The sequence below is a fragment of the Alligator mississippiensis genome, chromosome 1 (assembly GCF_030867095.1).
Source record: "Alligator mississippiensis isolate rAllMis1 chromosome 1, rAllMis1, whole genome shotgun sequence".
Classification (NCBI taxonomy): Eukaryota; Metazoa; Chordata; order Crocodylia; family Alligatoridae; genus Alligator; species Alligator mississippiensis.
This window is the reverse complement of record NC_081824.1, coordinates 268,299,378-268,323,153: the sequence shown is the minus strand read 5'-3', so window position 1 is coordinate 268,323,153 and position 23,776 is coordinate 268,299,378. Positions and strand designations below refer to the sequence as shown.

Sequence of the window (23,776 nt, the reverse complement as noted above, 5' to 3'; positions counted from 1 at the left end):
GCTGGCTTTTATTCAGGTTATTGTCCACTGTAACCCCCAGGTCCTTTTCTGCAGAGCTGCTGCTTAGTCAGCTGGTCCCAAACTTGTACTGGTGCATGGGGTTGTTACATCCGAAGTGCAGGACTTTGCACTTCTCCTTATGTTACTATCCCTCATGTTACAGGGTGTTGGTGGTAGCCTGTTGGTCTAAGGCAGGGATAAGGCAACCTCCAACACAGGCACCAGAGCAGGGGCGGGCAAAATGCGACTCCGGGGGCTGGACGCAGCCTGGCAGGCCATTCTATCCAGCCTGCGGGGCCCCTAAAAAAAATTTAGAAAATTAATATTAATCTGCCCTGGGCTGCCCGTCTTGCTGCCCTCGATGGCTTGCCAAAACTCAGTAAGCGGCCCTCTGCCAAAAAGAATTGCCCATCCCTGCACCAGAGTGTGGTATTTGGAGGCATTTTGTTTGGCACTCCTGCCTTGGGTTGGACAGCAGGGAAGGGGTCGGGGCTGTGCTGCCACAACAAGAATTGGGCCCCGCATTGCTCCCCCACTGTCTGCCCCCAGCACACCAACATCTTACAAGTCAAGGTTGTGGGTGTTTTTGGCACTCTGACCCAAAACGTTGCCGACCCCTGGTCTAAGGACATAGGCAGACAAGGCTCTCTGGGTAAATACGACATTTTTTATTAGACCAACTAAACCAAGTTAAATCGGTCTAATAAGAGATGTCACATTGACCCAAAGCACCTTTTCTGGCTATCACCACAGAAAATAGCTACACCATTATCATCCATCCCCAACCCCAACACCACCAGGGGGCACTGCAATACAGCAGGCTACAACACAGGGAGCATCGGCAACAGCTATTCCCCCTACGGGGATATTCTCTATGTGGCCCTGCCTCTTGCACACAGTTCCCGCCCTTACAGTTAGAATGGGGCGGCCATGTTTTTGCGGGGCACGTGGGGGCGGCCATCTTTGGGAGGGGCGAGAACCGGAGGGCAATGCGCCGACGCACAAGCAGAAGGGGGGAGGGGGGCTGGGGCCATGGTGCAGGGCGGCCATGTTTGTGCGGGGCATAGGGGCGACCATCTTTGTGCGGGGCGGAAAGTGGAGGGCAGCGCGCCGGCGCACGAGCGGAGCGGGGTCCCGGCGCCATGGGGCAGCCGGGGCCGGGGCTAGTACTGGCGGCCGCCGCTTGCTGGGTGCTGCTGGGCGGGGGCGCGGCAGGTGAGGGGCGGGGGCCGGGCTGGGTGCGGGGCGGCGGGAGCGCCCTGGCCTGGGCGAGGCATCGTTGCGGGTGTGCAAGGCCCCCGCATGTCCAGGGCTTGGGCAAGGGGCTGCCGCCGTCGGGATCCGACGTGTCCCGGGATCGCCGTCAGGCTTCGGGCCACGTGCAGCGCTTGGCAGGCGTCGGGGCCCAGGAGTGGCTGGGAAGGGGAGGACTTACCTTCTCCCCCGCCGCCCCTGCTGCTGCCACTTCAGTTACTCTGCTTCTCCCGCCAGAGACGCGCACCCTTGAGCCACGTGGGAAGCACTTTATCGCGGCTTGGGCAACCGCTGGCCGCACAGTTACTGGGCCCAACACTTCCCAGGAGGCTCCCGATGCCGACCTGTCAGGCTTCACCCTTGCCAGGTGTAGGGCATCCATCAGAGAGGATGTTCCGGTTTTCTGCTACTCTGTCCTCTGTTGCTACAAAACCCAGCGCCTTTATGCCCTCTATTTTCCTCTTCAAGAGGAAAATAGAGATGTCAAAGCATCCAGCTTTGTATCAATAGAGGACAGAGGACAACCGGACTGTCTTCTATGATGGCCACCCTAGACAGGTGTCAGGAAGGAAACAAGGGCATTTATCATGTTTGGGGGTGGCACTTTAAAGCACTGCCATGTCTTGTGTCTCAGCATCCCCATGCTTAAAAATAGCAGTGGGGGCACTTGAACTAAAGCTTGTTGAACGAGCTTTAGCTCAAGCGCCCCCACCACTATTTTTAGGTGCAGGGACACTGATGCAGGCGATTCAGGAGGCTGCTGGAGCACGGCAATTAATCAAGTCCACTCCGACTCATAGATTGTAAGGTGCCGGAAGAGACTTTGGAAGATCAGGTCCAGCCCCCTGCACCAAGCAGGAAACACAACTGGGGTCAAGTAACTGCAGCAAGGTGGCCGTCTAGTCTCCCCTTGAAGATTTCCAGGTTAGGTGGTTGTACCACCTGACTCAATCCAATTAATTGAGTCTGCTCCAAGTGCCTTGGCACTCATGTATAGGTGCCCCAAGTGGCTAGAAACAGGAGAGCGTATTTTCTTCCCCTGCCAGCCACTGCTGCCACTGCAGTTTCTCTACCTCTTTCAGAAACAGCTTAAAGCAGGACCAAGTTACTCTTCAGCCTGGCAAGCACTTTGATCAAGCAGCAGTTGACCTTTAAACTGTGCCCCTTCCCCTCCATCTCCCAGGCTTACCAGTTCTGCATGCTTCTTGGGCTTCCTCATTGGCATCTTGCTCTTAGTGTAGGGAAGGATTAGTTAGATAGGTTTTCTCTGATTACAAGAATCTTTTCTCTTCTTTATGATGCACTGTAAAGTGCTTCCTCCCTTTTGTTTGTAGCAGGGCACTTCTGCTTGAAAGAAAAAAAAGAAGCCCTCCCTTATTTTTATTCTAGCTTCTAATCTGTCTGTGAGTTGGTAGGCTTCCTCTTATAAGAAGCCTGAGCCCAAGCTATGATCGATCATATGATAGCTGGTCAGCTGGTCCAGTTACTTGTCAAACCTACCACCTGGGTGGTGGATAACCAGACGCAGGTGACTGCACAGCCCAACTTTCTTTAAACCGCTAGATTGCTATCGGAAACTTGACCTTCTGGTTCAGAATTGCTTCTTGAGTTGGCTTTATGCTTATTTATTTGTTGCTTAAAAACATTACTAGCAACATGTAGCACCACATGGCACGTGTCCCTTTCTCTAGATGTCTAGTTGAATAAGGGAGACCACCCTGATGAGAATTAGGAGTTGGTCTCTATTAGTTGGGAAAGGAAGGGGCAGACCTTGCTTTTCTTTCTCTCTGTCCCTCTTGAAAGAGTGAAATAATCCCCTTCCCCCTTCCCTCCTACCCTGGGGCTTAGTTGGCTAACATTGTATCTCCTGTAACCTAGTTGCATTCCCCTCCTCACCCCCATCCTTCTATTGTTAGTCCCTCGCTTGGGCACTATGTATTTCCCTGCTGGCTTTGTCAGCTCTTTTTGGATTCACAATCCTAAACATTTACTAATAAAAGTCAATCTTAGCCCACAAGTCTCATACCCGAGCCAAAAATGCAATTAAAATGGCACGGTGAGGTGGAGGGTGCATCCCTGTCTGCTTGCAGACAGGACTGCCTATAAGAGCCTCATGGGTGGCTTCCCACTGGCCAGCTTCCAGTGGGAGGATCTCGGCTACACATTGACTTTATGGAAATGGAAGACTCTTCCCTAGCTTGCTCCTGTGCCCATATGGCTGAGGGCAAGTGAAACTCAGGGGCACACGAACCCCAAGTCTGCAGGCTTGAGCCTGCACATAGGATGCCCACCAAAGGACTTGGAAGTATTGGAAGCCCCAGGCAGGGGTGGAAGATACTTGCCAGTAGCAGGGACACTATGGTTCTTGAATGATTCAAGGAGATTTGGACCTGATCTGGCTAATTTGACCTGGAACACACACACACACACAAAAGAAAGAAATTGGAGAAAGTTGGTGCAAGTAAAAAAGTTGCCTTTAAGCCATAGGTTCAAATGCACCTATCTTTAGTGTCTATGAAAGCCACTGGTATGCAATACCTGTTTAGTGGTTTATGTGTACTGAGTCTGTTTTCTCAGTCTGCAGTCCACATTAAGATAACTGCTGTCATGGCTGGTGCTCCGTTGCTGACAGTCTCAGTAGAAAAGTTTTCTCCTCTCTGGAGCTGGTCCGGCCATGTAATATGTCAGGCATGTAGGTGAGAGTATTATAGAAGTGTGCTGCAGAAATTGGCACCTAGCTTGCTGCCACAACACTGGATGGCTTTTAGGGACCACAAATCCTGTTCCCCTCGCCCTGTTAGCTGCTGTGATAATATAACAGGCAGATTCCTCAGTCTCTGTCTTCTCTTGTTTCCAGATGCAAAATGGGGAAAAATTATTGACCAGATTAACAGTGCTCTAGAAAGGTACCAGCCCTGCATACAAGAGAATTGCAGTTGCCACCGAAGGTGAGGACTCGCTTCCCTTTTTTGTTTGAGCCTTTTGGGATTAGAGGGAAAACACTGGCCATGCATGGGGGGGGTGGGGATTTGACAGAGCAACATTTGTAATCTGACCTGTTGTACATACAGCTCAGGAGGGAGAACTAATGTGAAAAAAGGGAAATGCTATTCATAGTGTAATGTTAAATTAGTTGGTGGTTACCTTCCTCATGCTGAAGTGTCATGAGGGTCTGAAGTCCCTCTTGATGGTGCCTCTGGAGAAGTGTTGCCATATGGAGAAACTTGCATTGCACCTGCATGTGCTGGAGCTGTTTTTGGGATAGACTTAAATGTTTAGGACTGTCTAAACGGCACTGCCCATTCAAAGGATGATGAGAAAAGAGGGAGTGGAAAGAAGAGACAAAATGTTAATACATTTGGGATGTGATTCTCAAAAGAATGTTCTTAGCAGGAAGGAGAGCTTTGAACATCCTAATTTCTGGACTCTTAGCCATCTTTTAAAAAGTTTAGTAGATGCTGTTTATATCGTATGTCTGCCAACTACCTAATACCATATACTGCCCCAGTTAGCTAGTGGTTGGTGAAGCCTAGTTTTCTGGCATCAAGATGCTTGTAGCTAGGTTTGCTATATGTGCAAGCAGTGCGTAGAACATTTGTGAGTTCTACAAGGTGAGCTAAACTGAAGACCCCCCCCCCCCAACACTACATTTGTCAGATGATTGGAAGCAGTACTGAACTTACCGTACATTAGCTGGAGGCCCCTCTTGCATGCAGCATGAATGGGAATATAATGTGTTTACTAACGATGGCTGGTGTCTACTTTTCCTTAGTGTTTGGAAACAGGACCTGGCTCCCTTTCGAGAGGGTATCTCCAAGGAGCTGCTGTCAAGTGTGGTTAGCCGAAAGCTTGGGACACACTACCAGATCATTGATAACAAGTTATACCGGGAGCATGATTGCATGTTCCCTGCAAGGTGAGAGCAATGCATAAAATCCATTTGCCCAAAAGAGACACAAAAATACCAGCTGAATTTGTGTTCTACTGGTTAGAGCATCCGAGCAGGATGATCTGAAGGCCATATTAGAGAGAGAGCCTGATGAAAGTGTGAAATGGATTGACTTCTAAGTTCTGCAGTTAGTCTGACAAAAGGTTAAAACTGCACTTGATCATGCAGGGGGCTAGAAGGGGTTACAGCCCCAAACTGGTTAGTGTTCAAGATTGGTTGCAGGGGAAAATTTGCATTCTTGTCAGGACCAAAGTTGGATTAGGAGTTGGAGGGCTACTGACTGTACTTTGCATTATGGTGTGGAAGGGTAATTGAGGGTAATGTCTTGCATATAGAAGCTGTTACTCTGTTGACCAGTATTTCATCCAGTTCCCCTTTATTTGAACCCTCTAACATAGTGACACATTGCTTCAGCTGGAGACATTTGGATGCAGTCTCTTTGGAACTTATAAGTATTGCTTCTTGATTAGTTGGTAGGATCTACTGAAAGGGAAGGGGGATAAAAGTTATGCTTTAAAGAAAAAAACAAAATTCATATGTTTTTTGTTTTAAATTTTAAAAGAACATGATTTAAATAATCTCTTGTTGGCAAGTAGGTAATTCTGTACTTTTCCCCTCTTTAATAGTCTTTAATCATTGAAGTTTGGTTTGGTTTGGGTTTGGTTTGTTAATGTACTGGAAGACAAAATATTTTTTGTTGCCACCCTGAGCCATTTTATTTTGAAATGATCAAGATTTTATGACAGTATCAGACAGGTTTTGCCCAAATTACATTTTTAGCCCCTGATGTTGCAAATTTTACACTCTTGCTTAACTTTAAGCATTGAGCAGTTAAAGTCAATAAGACTATTCATGTGAGTAAAGTCTCGTACCTGATTAATAAAGTGTTTGCATGATCAGGCTTAATTTTCAATAGTTTGTTTTTTGCCTTCAGCTGTTTGCAAAATTAAGATAAGATACTTGAATAGAAATTGTGCGTAAAAAGGCCAGCCTTTATAGTTTAGTTCATGATAAGTTTTTGTATAAAAATTGTGATGGAACCAATTTAAAATTGTTTTTAGAGTCCCAACTTGATTTGCATAAAAAGCTCTAAAAAAAAAAAGTCAAGCGATTAAAATGAGTGAATTCCTATGTATTCAGTTGCTTTCCCCTGCCCCAGCCTCAGGTTGGTTCCCTTTCTAGAAATCAAAGATGTGTAGTCTTTCCCTACTCCTGCACTTGGGAAGAACTAAACAGATGTGTCTGACCCTGTGGTGCAAAGCCTGTTGGCTGGTTCTTTGCACTTAGTGAAACAGCTTTACTGGGTTTATCACGTGCTTATTCTGTCTGGCTCAATGTGTTGGTGGCTTACTCAATCACTCACTGGTTGAAGTATTCTTCTATGACAGGCTTCAATATTAAAAAAATTAAAGGACTATATTATTACATATCCTGAAAAAGGAATGTTACAAGTCATGTGTTAGGAATTCGTATGTTCTCATGAAGAAATGAAATTCTTATCCACTCCACCAAAAGTAGGGAAGTTGACACCAGATGACTACAATACATTCTGCCCCTCTAATTTCCTACCACAGTTTCAGTTGGATGTAGCATTCCTGAATTCCTGTCTTAAGTTGTTGGATAGCATTAGTACTCTGTAACAGCTGTCCTATTGCCTCCCTGTATTCTTTTGCAGGGGAAAGTTTTTTCTGTATCTAAAGACAGTAAACTGAGAAATCTCAGCAGTGTATTGAGAAGATGAAGCATTAATTGTCATTTCCCTGCCTTTATTTCTAATTAGCCTCAAACCTTGTCATCACTTACATTGATAAAGTTGTGTCCTTTGCTTTCCTACCTACCTTCTTTGCCACTCTTTCTTCAGGAAGAATAAGTGTTGAGGAAGGCAGACATACAACTCATCATCACCTTTTTTTATTCCTGGCTTTTCACTGTATGTCTGTTCTTTGTAGGTGTAGTGGGGTTGAGCACTTCATTCTGGAAATCATTGATCACCTCCCCAACATGGAGATGGTGATCAATGTGCGTGATTACCCCCAGGTCCCCACATGGATGAAACCCATCATCCCAGTCTTCTCCTTCAGTAAGGTGAGAGCCTGCACAGGCCTTTGTGATGCTAGGAAAGATTAATGTAGAAAAAATTAATGCATTTCATCTTCTTGGCTCATTGCATCCAAAGTAAGCAGCTATAACAAATCCCTTCCCAATTGAAATACAAGGCTTCTTGAAGTTGGTTCTCCAAGGATCAGCTATCTTTATCCAGCATTTAAAGGCTATGTTGAAATTACCCTCTTCTTTAAAGTAAAAAACCTGAGGTTTTCTGTTTCTCATATTTAGAGGTTCTTTTTATCTAACTCCCCAGCAGAAGGAACTGGAGGCTTGTTCAAAGGAATATCAGCTCCTGTTCCAGACTCATGTGTCACATGCACCTGAGTGGAGTGATGTATGTCACACTGGAATTATATGAACTGAGGTTCATTACAAGCTTAACTTCTCTGCTGAAGTTACATTTTGACTTCAGGATATTTTAAAATGGATTCAAGAGTCTAACATGGCATAGCAGGTTGTGCATTATCTCTCACCCTTTTGCATGTACACCCAAAAAAACAAACTCATTCTTTGGGCAGATGGGGCATTTGTACACATGTTTGTGCTACAGTGCTGAACTCTCTTAAAGTGCCTGGCGCTGCGGTGCATACATTTGTATAAATGGCGAAATGCATGTGAACTCTGAGAAAATGTTGGTGGAACACTTTTGAACTAAAACACACCAAAGATGTGTTAGTTCAAAAGCACGCTGCTGCCATTTTCTTAGCGCTGATGCACATTTCACCATTTATATAACTGTATGCGAAACAACACCAGCCACATGAGCTGGCACACGGAGCAGAATCAATGAATCGAGCCTGCTCTGACATGCTGGATCTTTGGCACGTCAGAGCAGGCAAATGTATGTGTATAAATGCCCATCTTCTCTACTAGAACTGCACCCCTATGTTGCAATTGTCATGGGCAATAACTTGAGGGCAATATGCTGAGAAACCAAACCGGAGCTTGGTTCTCTTCCCTTGATAACAGAACTTCCATTCATGTGCCAAATCTGGTACGGCATTTCAGTGAAATATAGCCCCCCCAAGAAGCATTGCAGAATGTTGGAAATCAAGAAAAAGCTAGACAAGTCTCAAGGGAAGAAATGGGCTGGTCAACATTTTAAGGACCAAGAAACTTGTATGCTGGCTTGGGGTATGCCTGCAAAGTACTGGTTTATATCTGTTTGATTTTACACAAATTAGAAGTGCACCAATATAATGAAAATTGGTTGTATTGGAAATCGGCCTGATGCAGTCAGTAATTTGGCTGATAAATGCTCATGCATGTGTGCAGCTTCAGCACAGCACACAGGCAGCGAGGAACACAGCCTGGCAGCTTGGAGAGCAGTGTGTGGCTGGTAAGTCTGTTGTGGAAGGGGAGGGGGAAGAGAAGGGGCATGGGGGGAAGTGGGCAGATCAGCGCCCCTATGGTGAGAGAGGGAGTGGGCCAGGGGCTGGGGAAGACACTGCCCAGCTGGGGCAGGGCGTGAGATGGAGCCATGGCTCACCCGAGTGGCACAGGGGAGGATGTGCTTCTGATCTGCATGGAGCAGAGTGGGTGGGCTGGAGCTGGAGCTGCGCTGGGCTCTTTTCTGTGGGGGCTGGGCTCGGGGTGGGCAATGGTGGCCTGGAATTGGAATTACAGGGGGAGGCTGCAGCCACCCCAAATTTCACTGTAGCCACCCCATAATCTCCCTCCCAGTGTTGCTGCCACCTGCCCGGAGCACAGCCCCGACTCAACACCCTGCCTCCACCCACATGTTGTGAAGAGCCGGAGCTGCGCTGGGCAGGTGGCAGTGTCACTGGGAGAGGGGTCTGTGGGGGTGGCTGCAGCCTCCTCTGTAGCCCCGCTCCCAGCCCCCGCCAATAAGAGCCCAGTGCAGCCTGCAGCTACAGCCTGCCCCCCAGCCCCACGCAGATCTGGGGGTATACACTCCCCAACTCCCCCCACAGCTCTGTCCCATGCCTTGTCCTGCCCCGGCTGGGCAGCATCTCCCCTAGCCCCTGCCCCACTCCCTCCCCTCACTGCAGGGGGTGCTGATCTGCACCTCCCATGTCCCTTCTACCACAGTAGACTTACCAGCTGCACACAGCTGTATTGGAAATAGGATCGGTATTGGCCAATATGCCTCCTTAAAAATTGCTATTGGTATTGGCCCCCAAAATCTCTATTGGTGCATCCCTAATACAAATCCCATCTAATCATTAACTTTTTAATAGGGAAACTGACATTTCCAGTGAATGGGAATTTGTGCCCCTACTAGCATCTTTGTACCTAGCAGGAACATTTGGAGAAAGCTTACAAGGTTCCAGAAAACCACCTGTCTGTTACATGCAACAGATTTAGTACAATTGAGAGATCCCTGTATAACTCAGCTAACATTAATTTCCTTGCTTTGAAGACCTCTGAGTACCGTGATATCATGTACCCTGCCTGGACGTTTTGGGAAGGGGGGCCAGCTGTGTGGCCAATTTACCCAACAGGCCTTGGACGCTGGGACCAAATGAGAGAAGATCTCCAAAGGTAGGTTTCAGGAGTCTTTTTTTTGAATAGGAAAATAAGCCCTTGAACATAACTGTGCAGTGGCGCCTCTAGTATTAGTGCAACCTAGCATATTACCATCAAAGCCTTGGGATCCATTACCATCAAAGCAGGGATCCACATCATCTTATGCTCTGATTTGCTGGCTCTCATTCCATGGGCTAAACAAGGTTGCAGTATTGGATGAGAGTCCTCCACGTGTCTCCAGCCTCTCAGCAAGGAATGTTAAAGACCAAACATATTTACTATGGGGTGAGAGCCCAGGCCTTCACAGTTAGTTAATGTAAGAGTTCCCATCAACTTCATTTAGGCAGGTTAGGTCATTAAAGCAGCGGTTCTTGAACTGTGATCTGCAGAAATCTAGCACGGCATGTGGTGCAGACTCTGTTTCCAGCCGCTTCTGCAGTAACCCAGGCTCTTACTGTAGTGGTGACTCTGGGTGCCAGTAAAAGCAGCTGGGGAAGAGAAAGAAGAACACTTATACCTGCCTTCTGCTACACCAAAGAAGAAACAGGAGCTGCCCTCTGGCTTGAGAGTCATTATGGGACTAAGGCTAAGTAGCAGGACCAGAAAACCAGGGAGTCTTTCCTTTGTCAACCTAACAAGGGCTGGTCTTTCTTACAAATACAGGTAGGTGAGCAAGTCTATAAATACTATAGGAGTGACATTTCATAGCACAGACCCGTTAGTGTTTGGACTCTCAAAGTTTCAGACATCAGTTGAAGCTCAAAATATAGGGTTTTGTATTTTCTTAAGTATGAGGGGATACAAAAATACTATTTCTGGAATGCCTAAAGTTGTGCTTTGTGTGTGCTGGTGAAAATAGTTTTAAAACAATTTTTCTGTCTCCAAAAATTGACAGTTGGATCCAATTGAGCAAATGTTCACCTGTCCAGGGACCCTGTTTGCATCACTGGGGTTACATGTGGATGCAGGGATCCACCTGCACAGATTAGATTGTAGGATTAACACCTGCATTTTAGACAAGATAGCTCTTGTGAGAAAATAGGCAAGGGATTGCAAAAGAGAGATGGCAAGGATTACAAAATTTAAGGTTGTGGGGTAAGAGTTGCGTCAGTCACATATTTGATAGGTATGTTCATGTACATGTAGACACATGGGTACACACCTGTGCCATATGGGATTATAAAAATCATTTTCATAATGGTTGACTCTTTTTAAAGTAAAATGAAAGTTACCTATATAAACATTAGCTGTAGTGTTATCACCTTTACAAACAATGTTTTGCTGAAAAGTAGGCAGTAGGAAACACAAAGGTCTAGAAACTGCCTAGACTAGTTCCATTAATTGCTTAGTGAAAGGGGGGAAAAATAAAGCAGCAGGAAAATTAGTGAAAAGTGGAATAGATTTTTAAATTACTGTCCATTTTCATTTACTGTTTTACTAATAACAGGCAAAAGTTTATTTTACATGCATGTATACCTTGTTATCTTGACAGTATCCTTGCAAAGTAGCCTGTAATATTTTGGCTAGAGAACAATGATCTGTGGGAAAGCCCATTTTGTTGGCCTTAAATGAGATACTTTCGTACCATGAAGAAGCAAGTGGCCCAGCAAACCTGAATAGTAATAGAGAAGACTAGCCTATAGAAGACTATAACAGCACTTTCATGATTATGTATAAAAAATATTTCCAGATCTGCAGAAAAATGGCCCTGGAAGGAAAAGCTATCCAAAGGATATTTCCGAGGATCCAGGTGAGTCCATTTTCCAATTCAAAGATATGCTGGCCACGTGGGTTGCAAACAATACCAGCTAAATCAAAACCAAAGTTGGGCTGAGGTATTAACCTTTTATTTCTGGAGATCTTTTAAGTATTACTTGTTTCAAATAGATGCAGAGGTTATAAATGTTCAAACAGCATATACAGTGTCCTGGCATTTCATGTTACTTGTGGAAGACATGGCAAATGCTGTAGTGAAGTGAAATAGTGCTGCATGGCAAATATTGCTCAATTTTTCTTAGGCCACAGCTATCTCAGTCCACATCCTGGGGAAAAAACCTGACACAGTTTGGCACAATTAGTAGTTTCTGAGACTCTTACTGAATTGTTAAGAAAGGGAAACCTCTTTGGCTTGAGGGGTTGCTTCCTGGGGAAGCATTTACAGCATTTGTTGCTGGTGCTCATGAATTGGCCACTCCAAATACTAAACAAAAACATTAACTCAAAATACTGGTTTTTATAAATAAAAAACTGTCACCCATTTTGTATTCCATCACAAATCTAGGTAACGAATGCTATTTGTAAGTCATATAGTATAGTAAAATAAATATAAGAAATCCATCACCCCTTGTGGTTATGCACAAGCATTCAGCTATTTTAGTTCTTACGCAGACCATTTAGTTAATTAAAAAGAGGTTTCTTTCAGCAGCATTTACCTTCCTTTGCAATGGGAACTGTAGGGTATGCATCAGAAGGTTTCTTTTATCCCTGTAGCTCTTTTTTGCCATTTGTATGATCTGTTCTCTATCAAAGTGCTCCTCGTGACTCAATGGGTATTCTTACAGCAGTGATACTTGAATGGTGGGGAGTGAGGAAAAAGGTAGATGGCTTTTTCTATCCCTCACAATGTTCAAATGACAGCAGTACTAATTTCCCGTCTTTCTTCTATTACTCATGTTAATAGATTATGCAGTGAGAAATACAGTCCTGATAATGTACGACTATCACTAGTATATTCAGGGGACGAAGAATGAAAGATTTTGGACAGGTCATAGCTTTGTAGTATATTAAAATAGCGTTTAACAAAAAATAATGTGAAAAGATGTTAAGCTTCTCTCAACTCTCATTGTTTTATGGGTAAACTGAGACTTCGAATCAGGCTTTGAAAAGACAGCTCTTGCTGATTTGTTCTGAATAACATTTAAATAGTATAGGACTTAAAAGGGGTAAAGGTATATCACTCAGAATTATTCCACTGCCTCCATAACTGTATGAAGATGAAGAGCAGCACTGACTGATTCCAATGGTTTTTCTCTTGCAGAACAAGTCCTGAGAGAGATCCCCTTATTCTTTTGTCTCGAGAAAACCCTGAACTCGTTGATGCAGAATACACAAAAAACCAGGCCTGGAAATCTGAAAAAGTAACCTCGAACAAGCCAACTGGATAAGCAGCCTAGAAAGCAACAGATAAGAAAGGGCAATGCTGAGTACTTAATGTACAGGTTGCTTTGTCTGAGACTGGGGGTTTCCGTCGCTGTCTGATGGTGGAATTGATTGGTCCTCTCTGTACTCAGAGGGATTTAATAGTAGGAATAAGTAATAACCCCAAACTTATGGTCTGACCCAGGACTATCATACTGGTGGCCTGCAGGGCTTGTTGGAAAAGCTGCTGGAGCTGCTGTGTTGGTACAGTTTTGGGATGCAGGGGTGAACCCCCACTGCTCATTGCACCCAACTCCTTTCCTGCTGCAGAATTTAAGTCTTTAGTGCCCGTTGGTGACTAAAATTGGTCAGTGGGTGTTGGTCATTCAGCCTGTGAGAAGCATTGTAGTCTGATCTGGCCTACAAAGCCAAATTGAGTTGACACGCCTGCCTTAACCTCAGGAACCCAGGACAGATGCCCCGGATAGTGGGGAGGCTATAGTGGAGACAGGCTTTTTAAAGTGTTTCCATCTTCTGCCAGCTCTTTTATTTGGATCCAGCTGCCTCAGCTGTTTTGTCTAGATGCTTTTAGTGAAGCATTGAAAAAGCTTGGACACTGTACTGCTCATAGTTGATATGGAGTAGGGGGTCCTATTGTCTGCAAATGACTGGCACTTCAGGCCAGGTTGACTCAGCTGCTTTCGCAGAGGTGCTGAACAGCAGTGGAACTAGAGGAAGGGAGCCTTGTGGGACTCCACTAACGGCCTTCAGGGTTCAGACAGAAAAGTTCTTGATCTACTGAGGACATTTTGACCCCATTGTTCTAGGAGATTGGATGGGGGTACTAGGTTATCAGTGAAGAAACTTCTTGTCAGCTGTCAGAGAAAATCATTCCAATTCAGACTGCAGTAGCAAAGTGAGATCAGTAGAGGTTGGAAGGCTGAGACCTCACTCAAGTCTAAGCTTTGTAGCTGAGCGAGATTTTGGACCAGTTGACAAAACCAAAGATAGTTTTGATCACTGTGATAGTAGATGTAAGTTTGCCCTCTAGCTGGATAATTTTGCAAGATGACCATGCTGGCTAAGGTGTATCAGGGTAAAAAATTACAATCTTTCTTCTACCAATGACTAGTCTTGCATTACTGCTGATTGTTGCAAATATTCCCAGGTTATACTGAGACTTTCAGTCTCTAGGATCTGTCACCTTGATGCCCAACATGGTTAACTTTTGCATCCAGGAATTTTAAATTGACTAGAGTCCACCTTTCTTTATCGGTATTAGACGAGAGACTTTCATGATAGACTCTCATCTGGCTAGGCATCCCCTGTTGACCATCAGATTGCTGTCACGTGATCCAAGTCCTGGATCAGTAGGTGTTTCATGCTTCTGGAGTCTGGTCAGAAGCTAAGGACTGCCTTTCAGTGTTGAAGTCTCAAATAGAGACCTCAAAATAGAGACCTGCCTATTGACCTCTTCTAGGAACCCTGCTCCCTGTCCTAAGGGTCCACTTCTGACTCCCACTGTAGGTTAGACACACTTTTCCCAGAATTTCACTGAAGACTGAATAACTTTTCAGACAAAACCTGGCAAATAGGCTTTGTAAAAGGTTCTACACATTGCTTTTGATATGAAAAAATAATACAAGAGTATAGAGTCTGTTGAAAAACAAATGCCTCTTAAATGCTATGCAACATCTCTGCATCTAGCTCCCATTCCCCTTGGTAGACCCAGGGTATGGGTATCTGTGTGTGTTTAGGAAGGCAGGCGGCTCATGATTTTAGTTGTTTAGCCGCAGTTGGTTGTAAAGAAAGACACACACACACACACACACACACACACACACACACACACACACACACACACACACACACACACACACACACACACACACCCTTTTACCAAAACTCTCTTGACAATCCAAAACACATCACTGCTATTACATCGTCATATACATTCCCATCACAATATCTGCACAGCGCTTTTTTATGTCCATGTGACCATCACCCTTGCCCATCACAAAGATACACAGCCTTTCCCTACACCCTCAGCTAGGTCCCTTCCTGACCAAGTTTCTATGTACCTCTATTTCCACAAGACCTGTTTATACCTTTCTTGTCATCTCTTTGTTTATACTGTTGGTCCCTTTCCCCTGCTTTAAACTCCAGCTGCCAACAGGTACAGTCTGCCAGCCTGGTTTTTGTAGGCCTCTGGTATCCATCCCATTGTTGTAAGCATTTCTAGTGCAATAGCCACTCACTAAGATTTGATGACCAATCATTGTCCCAAGTCTAGAGGATGCATGTGAGAGGCCTTGCAAATGAGGTCATCCCATAATGACAGGAATATTCAGAACACAGCAATGTCTGTGGTTACAGCTACATAAGAACTCAGGTCAGCCAAGGTGAGGACCTGGTACAAGTTTTTCTTAGAAAGTTTATAATGTTTTGACAATCTCTCAGCTAGAGTTTAGAGAGGCTTGCAAAAAACACTATCACATCTAGAAGCTAAACTGGGAGGATGAGCAGGGATAGAAGTAATTTAAACTTTAGCTTGATTTATCATTTACTAAAACATTAAAAAAAATCAGTATAACATTTGAATATGAAATATTGTTGAACTGATTCTTTTAAACATCTCATTTCTTTAAGGACACTCTTGGGAAACCCCCAGCTAAGGAAATTCCACTGGTTGATCACTGCAAATACAAGTGAGATTTTGATCACTACATCTGTTCAAGGGCTACTATTTGTGTTGCTAAACTTATTTGTTCTAGTATAATGTTTTATTTTTAAGGCCCTGGTCTTGCAGCTAATTCCATTCAGACAGGCAGACCCATGCATTAGTTGTGCGGAGTCACCTGAAGGTTTGGGAGCTGTGTTTGGCCCCTTTAAATGTCAGATTCAGGAACCTGGCAAGGCTGGAGTGTGAATGAGAATTGAAGTTTTTTGTAGGAAATAAGCACAGAAGTCTTTCTTAGATCCCAAATCACAAATAAATGCATGTATTGATTGAAAATGCTCCACTAGAACCTATCAACAGCTGTTGGTGACACCAGATCCTTTTTTGTGATCTTCCATTCAATTTGTCATAGCCATCATGTTTCTATTGCATTAATATAATCATCATGATTGCCAATGTTCTGTGGACGTTTTCCCCTGCCAGACAGTGGAAAACCTACCAGTCCTGATCTGGCTCCCACTGTTGGGAGTTTGGGGTGAGATGTGCCCTTCAGCTTAGCCTCGTCTAAGTGAGACCCCACTAGCTGTTACACTAAAGGCAGGGGAGGGGAGACAGAAAATGCAGAGTAGTTATTTATAGCCTAGGCTCCACAAGTTTTTAACTTGGAGTAAAGGCACAGAGCATGTTACCAGAGCAGACAAGAATTTTACAAACCTTAAAAATGTCTTTAGCTATAGGTTTGATGGCTCTGGGAAACCCATACAAAAATGTGATTTATCTTTTTACAGATACCTTTTTAATTTTCGTGGGGTGGCAGCCAGCTTCCGTCTCAAACATCTCTTCCTGTGTGGCTCACTTGTCTTTCATGTGGGTGAGGAGTGGCTGGAGTTTTTCTACCCACAGCTGAAGCCTTGGGTTCACTACATCCCTGTTAAATCAGACCTCTCTGATGTCAGGTGAGAGACTAAAGCTGATCTGCCTGGTATTACCCAGTAATGGCTAGGGTATTATGCAGACTGATTTGCTGTAGTGGGCTGAATGCTTGAAGTGTGATTTTAACCAGTAAGTACCCATGCCTTGTCTCATATTCAGAGCAGCAAAGGTAGAGTATCAAGCAGTGGCTGAGCAATTGGCAGTTCCTTAGACAGATGGGGTGTGCGTGTTGTTTTCTTTTCTTTGCAAAAGAAGAAAACAAAACCCTCAGTACGTTTTAGTTGGATACCAAGTGGATTAAAGCCTTTCACATGTAAAAGGTAAACAAGTTACTGCCCTGATTAGAGGCATACAAGGCATGTAGACAGTCTAGTCTAATATTGTCTAGATTACTGGATGCATTTTGGATTCTGCCCGTAACTTTTTAATGTAAACCTTTGTTCTGAGATCCCGATCAGAGGGCTATATTGAATTTTACCAAGACATTCAGTACATCTTGGGAGGTGGGGGAGGTGGAGAGCAAAAATCTAAAAATCGAGGCAAGCCCTCAGCATTTCTGACATGCAGAGTACAAAAGAGAGCAGTTGGCCTACCCAGTAACGCATTCCAACAGCTCTCCAATCTCGGAGTTGACTTCCTCTCCCTCAGAACTGCCCGTTGCTGCAAACTACAAATGTATTCCTGGTTATGATATTAGCAACACCGGTAGTACATGATGTTTGAGAATCCACAAATCCATCTCTGCCACAGTAGCCTGGCCCAGAGTTGCAGTACTCTACCTTGATGCTGTGGTTACCTGCTACCTGTTGTCTTCATTTTAGGGAACTGTTGCAGTTTGTGAAGGAAAATGATGATATAGCACAAGAAATTTCAGAGCGGTAAGTTTTACATCCTTCCTGACGCAGGGAATTCTCTTTCCTGTTTCATCAGCGAGAAGTGCAACCTGTAGAGGACAGCCTTGTGATAACAATGCACAGTGTATTTATCATAAGCAGTGAAGTTGTATGGTTTACACTACTAATGACAGAGTAGCATCATTTCACATTATAGCCTCTAGTTCAGATCTGATGCTGTAGGCCCTTCATCCCCTCTCCCAAGAGCCAGGGGGTCTTAACTTTAGGCCACTTTGTAAAATGTGCTAACTTCAGTGAACAAATGTCCACATCACAAAAATGCCACCACTGGTTGCAGTATCTGGTGCTCTTAAGGAAATAGTCAAGGCTCGTGGATAAGCTAGTGTTGGGAAAGCTTGTACTGATATCCTCCAGACTATTCCTATTCGTTATTCACAAGACATTTCAGTCTTTAGAGGCTTCAGTGCTAGCGAAAAGTCAGCTTAACATTTATAAAAAAGTAGTACTGCATGTTGCTCTTCAAAAATATATGACAACCCCAGACGCCAATCAGCAAAAGCCAGATCAAAACGATTTGATTTGGCAAAAAACCCTGAATCAAAGGATTTTTTTTTTTGTCAGAACTAAGAATTGACTCTGGTCTGATATTTTTGTTTGTCTTCAGAGGGCGCCAGTTCATCACAGACCACTTGCGGATGGAGGATGTCTCTTGTTACTGGGAGAATCTGCTGACTGAATATTCTAAAACCCTGACTTACAGAGTTAAAAGGAAGAAGAACTACGATGTTGTCTCCAAACATTTGAAAACGGAGCTTTAAAAGGCTATTATGGTTCTCTCCAATTCAAGGCCTGTAGCTGGTGATCACTGTGGAAATCCAAAGATTACATATCTTCTCTTAGATTCCTTTCAACACAGCCCATACACTAAAACTATAGTAAACAGAAGAATTGGAACTTAACATAATTCCTGTATGATCTGATCTCATCACACAATATCTATAACACCATTAGCTAGGCTTAAACTCCTAGATAAGATAGATAAATAATGAAGTGACTATGTTTAGTGTTCAGAGCAGGGAACTGGGTGCTGCTACCACCTACCTCTGACTCGCTATGGACCTGACCTAAACTCCATTGCAGTCCATGGAATCCTTGGGGTTATAACACCTCTGTGACTGTGGGCACATCATTTAGTCCCCCTGTACCTCCCTTGTACTACTATTTTTGGCAAATTGTCACCATTATTTTAGTAATGTGATGATGGTCAGGGGACAGGCATTTCTTGTCAGCAGCAGAGATTGGGGGTTTAGGTTAGTTTTATGGGTAATTTAGAATATAATTTTTTTTGTAGGTTTATGTAATTTTGTAAGAGCTCAGATGCTCAGGCCAAGATGGGCAGTTGAACACTTGTGCAAACTTCCTACCTCATAACCCATGTGTGTAATGTTTATAGCATGCACTGTAGTCCTGAGGTGAGGGGGGCAGTTGTAACGCAGTGTTCTCACTTTGAATACAGCTCTCCTTTACTTGCATTTGCTTTTAAGGGCTGCATCCAGACAAGCATGGCCATACAGTATGTGGCACCGCAGACCCGTCCATGGTGCCACACACCGCACGTTTTGGCATTCCCTGCGCTGCCACTACCTTGCAGCATGGGGGGTGGTTTTTTGAACCCTGAAGATCCAGGGGGCAAAAAAACTGGCACAGAAAAAAAAGAGTGGTGCATGTGGAGGCAGCACACAGTGCCCAAAATGAGCCTGGCCAGCTGGAGGTGTACCTGCAGGATCCCAGGTAAGATTTCGTAGACATTAGGGCTGGAAGGGGCCTCACTACATCATCATCCAGCCCCCTGTCCAAGGGGCAGGAAGTCAGCTGGAGCAAATGATCCCAGCAAAATAGGCATGCAGGTGTTTCTTGAAAGTGTCCAAAGTAGGTGCTTGCACCACCTTGGGGGGAGTCTATTCCAGGCAGCTGGGGCCAGCACAGTTGCTGGCCCTAGCCTCCCCTACCCCATCCAGGGTAACCTGCCACCCACTGAGGGGTGCATGGAATGGGCGTTTCCCAGGGACAACTAGCAATGACACAAGGTATGCCGCTGATAGTTATCCCTGGGGAACCAAAGTTCCTGCTTATCTGGACACAGCCAAGGTCTTGCAGTAAGGCCACACTTTCTGACCTAGGATTGCTGAATGGAGATTTTATTCTGTACATTCCTTTGGATGCTTATCTTAAATGTGTGTCTGTGTCTCTCCTTTTGTATCCATGTAATCTCTTTACAAATGCTGTCAGCTTGGCTGACTCCCAGAACACTAGTTTTGGCTGTGAATGGTTGAGTGTCAGTGGGATTCTCCTCTTTACAGCCTCTGAAGAGTACACAGCAGAGTGAAGCAAAGTGCTAAGACTGGTCTGAAACACAACAGTGGGGAAAAAGGAGACCGAGGCAACAGCTTACTCTCTCCTCCTTTGGCAAGTATGTCAGAGGAGGAGAAAACGCACAATCTCATCATCCTGATAAACTATGGGGCTGCAAATTTTGAGCACCTGCCTGACCATGCTGCCTGGAAAGCACTGCTAGCTCCTAGAACAAGGCACTGTGGACCAGACATGGTAGCTAGAGCACCAGTTGCAGGGCCACTGGTTGGACTGATATAATTCCAGCACATAAAATAATTAAATCAGATTTTAAAATTAACTTGATAAGTGAAGAACTGTCCAGTAGTGGATTTTTGTTGTTGTTGTTAAAAGCTTGTATGATCGTTTTTAAAGAGGAGTCAGTTATCTCGAATGATGAAACCGATTATTAACCATATTTTTTTTAAACTTATTTTTTGTTTTTAAGCGCTTTTAGATTAAAAACGAACAAACTCCTGTTTGTTGGCTGGATTATTTCTCAATTAAAGGGAAGATTTTGCTGTAATCAAGGATCCAAGGATCTGGACAGCCAGATCTGGATGCTTTTAGCGGAAATGTAGTCTCAGGGGAATGGGATTTAAATATGGAGCTTTTAACATTTAAGTCACTGATTCATAACTAGTCCAGATTGGTAATGATTGATAAGTGTTCAGTGCCAGAGTGAAACAGTTCATGCATTTCAATTAATTTCCTCTTTCACATCACTATAACAGTCATAATGCTTTAGCCTTTTTGTTAGCAGGTTCAAAGAAGCCTGGGAGTGAACCCTTTAATCTCTAGAGATGGTTGCTCCCTCATGGGTAGCATTGATGGAGCTTCCCTCTTCTGCAAGCTTTTCATTAGTTGTACTGCCGTTGTGCTATACATATGCCTCAAGACTCCATTGTGGTAGGTACCTTATGAGCATACAGTGAAAAGACAATTTTGAATGCAAGATAAAAAACAGGAGCACATGAAACAAGGAATCAAGATTGATCAGCCTAGCAAGCTGCAGGTCGGTCTTGCACGTCGGCTGGTTACCTTAAGATTTTTGTAAGCATCAAAGGAGAGTTGAAAGGATGGTTTTGAAGGGGGATGATAAAGAGGCCTTGTGGGGATTTCCCCCATGCATAAGGTGCTTTTTTGAAAGTGTAAAAACCATGTAAGCTGTCATCAATAGCAAAGCAGAGGTAGGTACCTGCATTGTACACAGGAGATAGAGAGGGTGGGGATATAATGGCAGGGCCTGCCGATTGTTTAAGGGGTAATAATTTACAGTCTGACAGTGAAATATTAGGCACACCACTTCTAGGCAACCTGTGTCTCCCCACTCAATCCAGTGGGGCAGCTAAACTGTTCTCACTACAGACACAACTAACATCACATAAAGATGCTGCATTAACTTGAATATATGACGATGTGAGTATTGTCACGTGAAAGTCTTCATCAAAGGAATATTCCAGTCCATGTATTATTTTAGTAAGACATTTCCATTACTCTTGGACTTTTAGAAATATATCTTTTTTTTGACTGAAACATTATGCTAGGAAGATATAAAGGTGCAGGTACTTGAAATACAAACTGTAGTTATTTTGATGTGATGGAGAAAGGGAATCTGAAGGGGTACATAGAAGAGGTGATGCAGTCAAAGGTATGAGCCAAGGTGACTATCCTTGTAGTCTCCAAGGCAAACTAATTTTTTCCCTTCGAAATTTAAAAAGAACAGAGACTTGAACTACAGCTATGGGATAGTGATCATAGGAGAGAAGAGGAATGTATAGTTCCTTGTATTGTATTTTCAGTTCTGAGTACCCTGGATATGCATTCTTTCTAATGGAAGCACAACAGATTTTCATTTCTCACATAGTTAAAAATAACTTCTGATCCTGCCAAAATCCAGAGGGCTGTAAAGGAAATGTAAACAGGGACTTGAGCAGAAATGCTTCAACTTCCTCTGTCCTTATGTTCCCATCATAGTGGCTTTTTTTTGTCAGCAGATACAGGGGCTCCTTTGCAACTTTTACTGGGACAGGGAGGTCAATGAAACGTTATCAACTAGCAGTTCATTCTACTTTAAAGACTCTCCTTGCTATTCTGCATTCACATGATGGTCAGGATCCCCAACAAAGGACTGGACAAATTTCTGGAGGCAAGCGGCATCAGTAGTGGTTGAGCATGGGAGTGAGGGGGACAGACTCTGAATCAGAACTTCCTAAGCCTTAAATGCTGGAGGCTGCAAGTGAGGGAGGAAGAGTGGAAAAAACCCTAGTCATACCCAATTCACTCTCCCTTTCTGCATCCACTCTCTGCCACTGTGTGTCTTTGCTACTGGAGACTTAGATGCTGAATGGGTACAGGATGCAGCCATGGCATTTCAAGGCACAGACCATGTCCATGATGGTCAGTCTTCCTTTAATGTGCTTGGCGTAGGTGATAGCATCCAGGAAAATCTTCAGCACCCTGTGGGTCTCCTCATAGATGAGCCCTGAGATGCGCTTCATGGCCCCTCGGCAGGCCAGGCAGTGGATGGCTGGCTTGGCCATGCTATAGATGTTGTGCAGTACCTGGTGGTAGTGCTTGGTGCCTCCTTTGCCTGGCTGGACGTCTTCACAAGGGAACTGAAAGCATAACATGTAGAAATGATGCTGGGCAATATGGCCCTGTGGGCTGAGCTAGTGAGTGGCAGTTCTTCCATTCTAATTCTTACTTCTGCATCCAGGCTCCATCCCGGAAGGTGCACGTCAGTGGTGTGGCCTCTAGGACAGACTTGGCACTGTCCAGATGGAAGTCATCACTTTGCTTAGAGGGCATCAGCCTTGTTTTAAGTAGCATTCTCCCCTCAGGGGTGTGTGTGTGTGCGTGTGCGCGTGCGCGCATACAGTGGACTGTGTTTCCTGGCAGAGAAGGTTTAGAGGAGCCACGCTTAGCTCCTGCTTGGACTTCTGCCAGGTTCCTGGCTAGAGTGCCCCTATGCAGTTCTATATGTACTCCAGTGGTGCAGGGGGGCAGTGCTTTAGAGTGGCACCTAGAACTGCTCTAATTAAAGTGCCACTGCATCACGTGTATCAGTGTCCCCAGGCTTCAAAATGATGGTGGAGGCACTTGAAATAAAGCTCATTCAATGAACGTCAGTTCAAATGCCCCATCACTATTTTTAAGTGTGGGGACGCTGATGCATGAGAGGCAGGAGGATACTGGAGAGCAGTAATTGCCACGCTCCAGCAGATTTGATTGAGTCTCCTCCGACGTGCTGGAATTCCAGCATGTTGGAGCAGCCTCCTCACTTCTGATACCCAGAGCCATCCCTAGGGATGTGTGGGTCCTGGGGCATATCAGCTTGTGCGGGGCCCAGGGGACGGCGAGCTAGCGGAGCAGGGGGCGGGGGTGGCAAGCAGCTGGGGCCAGCAGCACTCAGCAGTGGCAGTGGCAGAGCCAGCAGCGCTCGGCAGTGGCAGAGCCAGTGGCACTCAGCAGCGGAGGCACGAGGCAGCTGCAGCAGGGCCTGTACAGCACTGTCTGCAGGGTCCCGGGCACCCCACCTTGGGACAGCCCTACTGATGCCAGCCCCTTCTGTGTGTGGAGCGAGACCCTGGTGCACATGGCATGCCTACCTGGAGCATGCCAGGCTGCAGCCTCTCTTTCACCTCCTCCAAAACCTTCTGCTGAGGTTCTGGCTGCACTTCTTCCTGCATTTTCATTTCTGCCCTTCCCATCTGGGCCCCCCTTCCCAAGCCCTGGGACCTCCTGGTCAACCTCCTCCTGGCCAAGTCTAAGCTCACAATATGCCTGGCTGGGAAAGGAGGTTCTGGCCAGGAGGGCCCCTGGGGACTGCTTTCCTGTCCCTTGTTCCCTCATGTCTCGAGGCAGAGCTGCACCGGGCAACATTCAGTGACACCTCCGACTCATTAGAGAGCCAGGGAGAAACTGTCCGGCGTGGGCTGCTCTGTGTCCCCCCTCAGCGCACTTGCTACAAATCCCCGG

General features: G+C 45.1%; 1 protein-coding gene across 1 annotated transcript; it reads left to right on the top strand.

Annotated features, from left to right (window-relative positions):
• The first annotated feature begins 1,097 nt into the window (after positions 1-1,097).
• Positions 1,098-20,274, top strand: POGLUT1 (protein O-glucosyltransferase 1). The gene is made up of 11 exons (XM_006262295.4): positions 1,098-1,215; positions 4,112-4,202; positions 5,027-5,170; positions 7,153-7,288; positions 9,693-9,814; positions 11,490-11,549; positions 12,837-12,936; positions 15,587-15,645; positions 16,406-16,573; positions 17,372-17,428; positions 18,069-20,274. The coding sequence occupies exons 1-11, from the start codon at positions 1,143-1,145 to the stop codon at positions 18,220-18,222; spliced, it is 1,164 nt and encodes a 387-aa protein (XP_006262357.1). The 5' UTR covers positions 1,098-1,142; the 3' UTR covers positions 18,223-20,274.
• Positions 20,275-23,776: the final 3,502 nt, after the last annotated feature.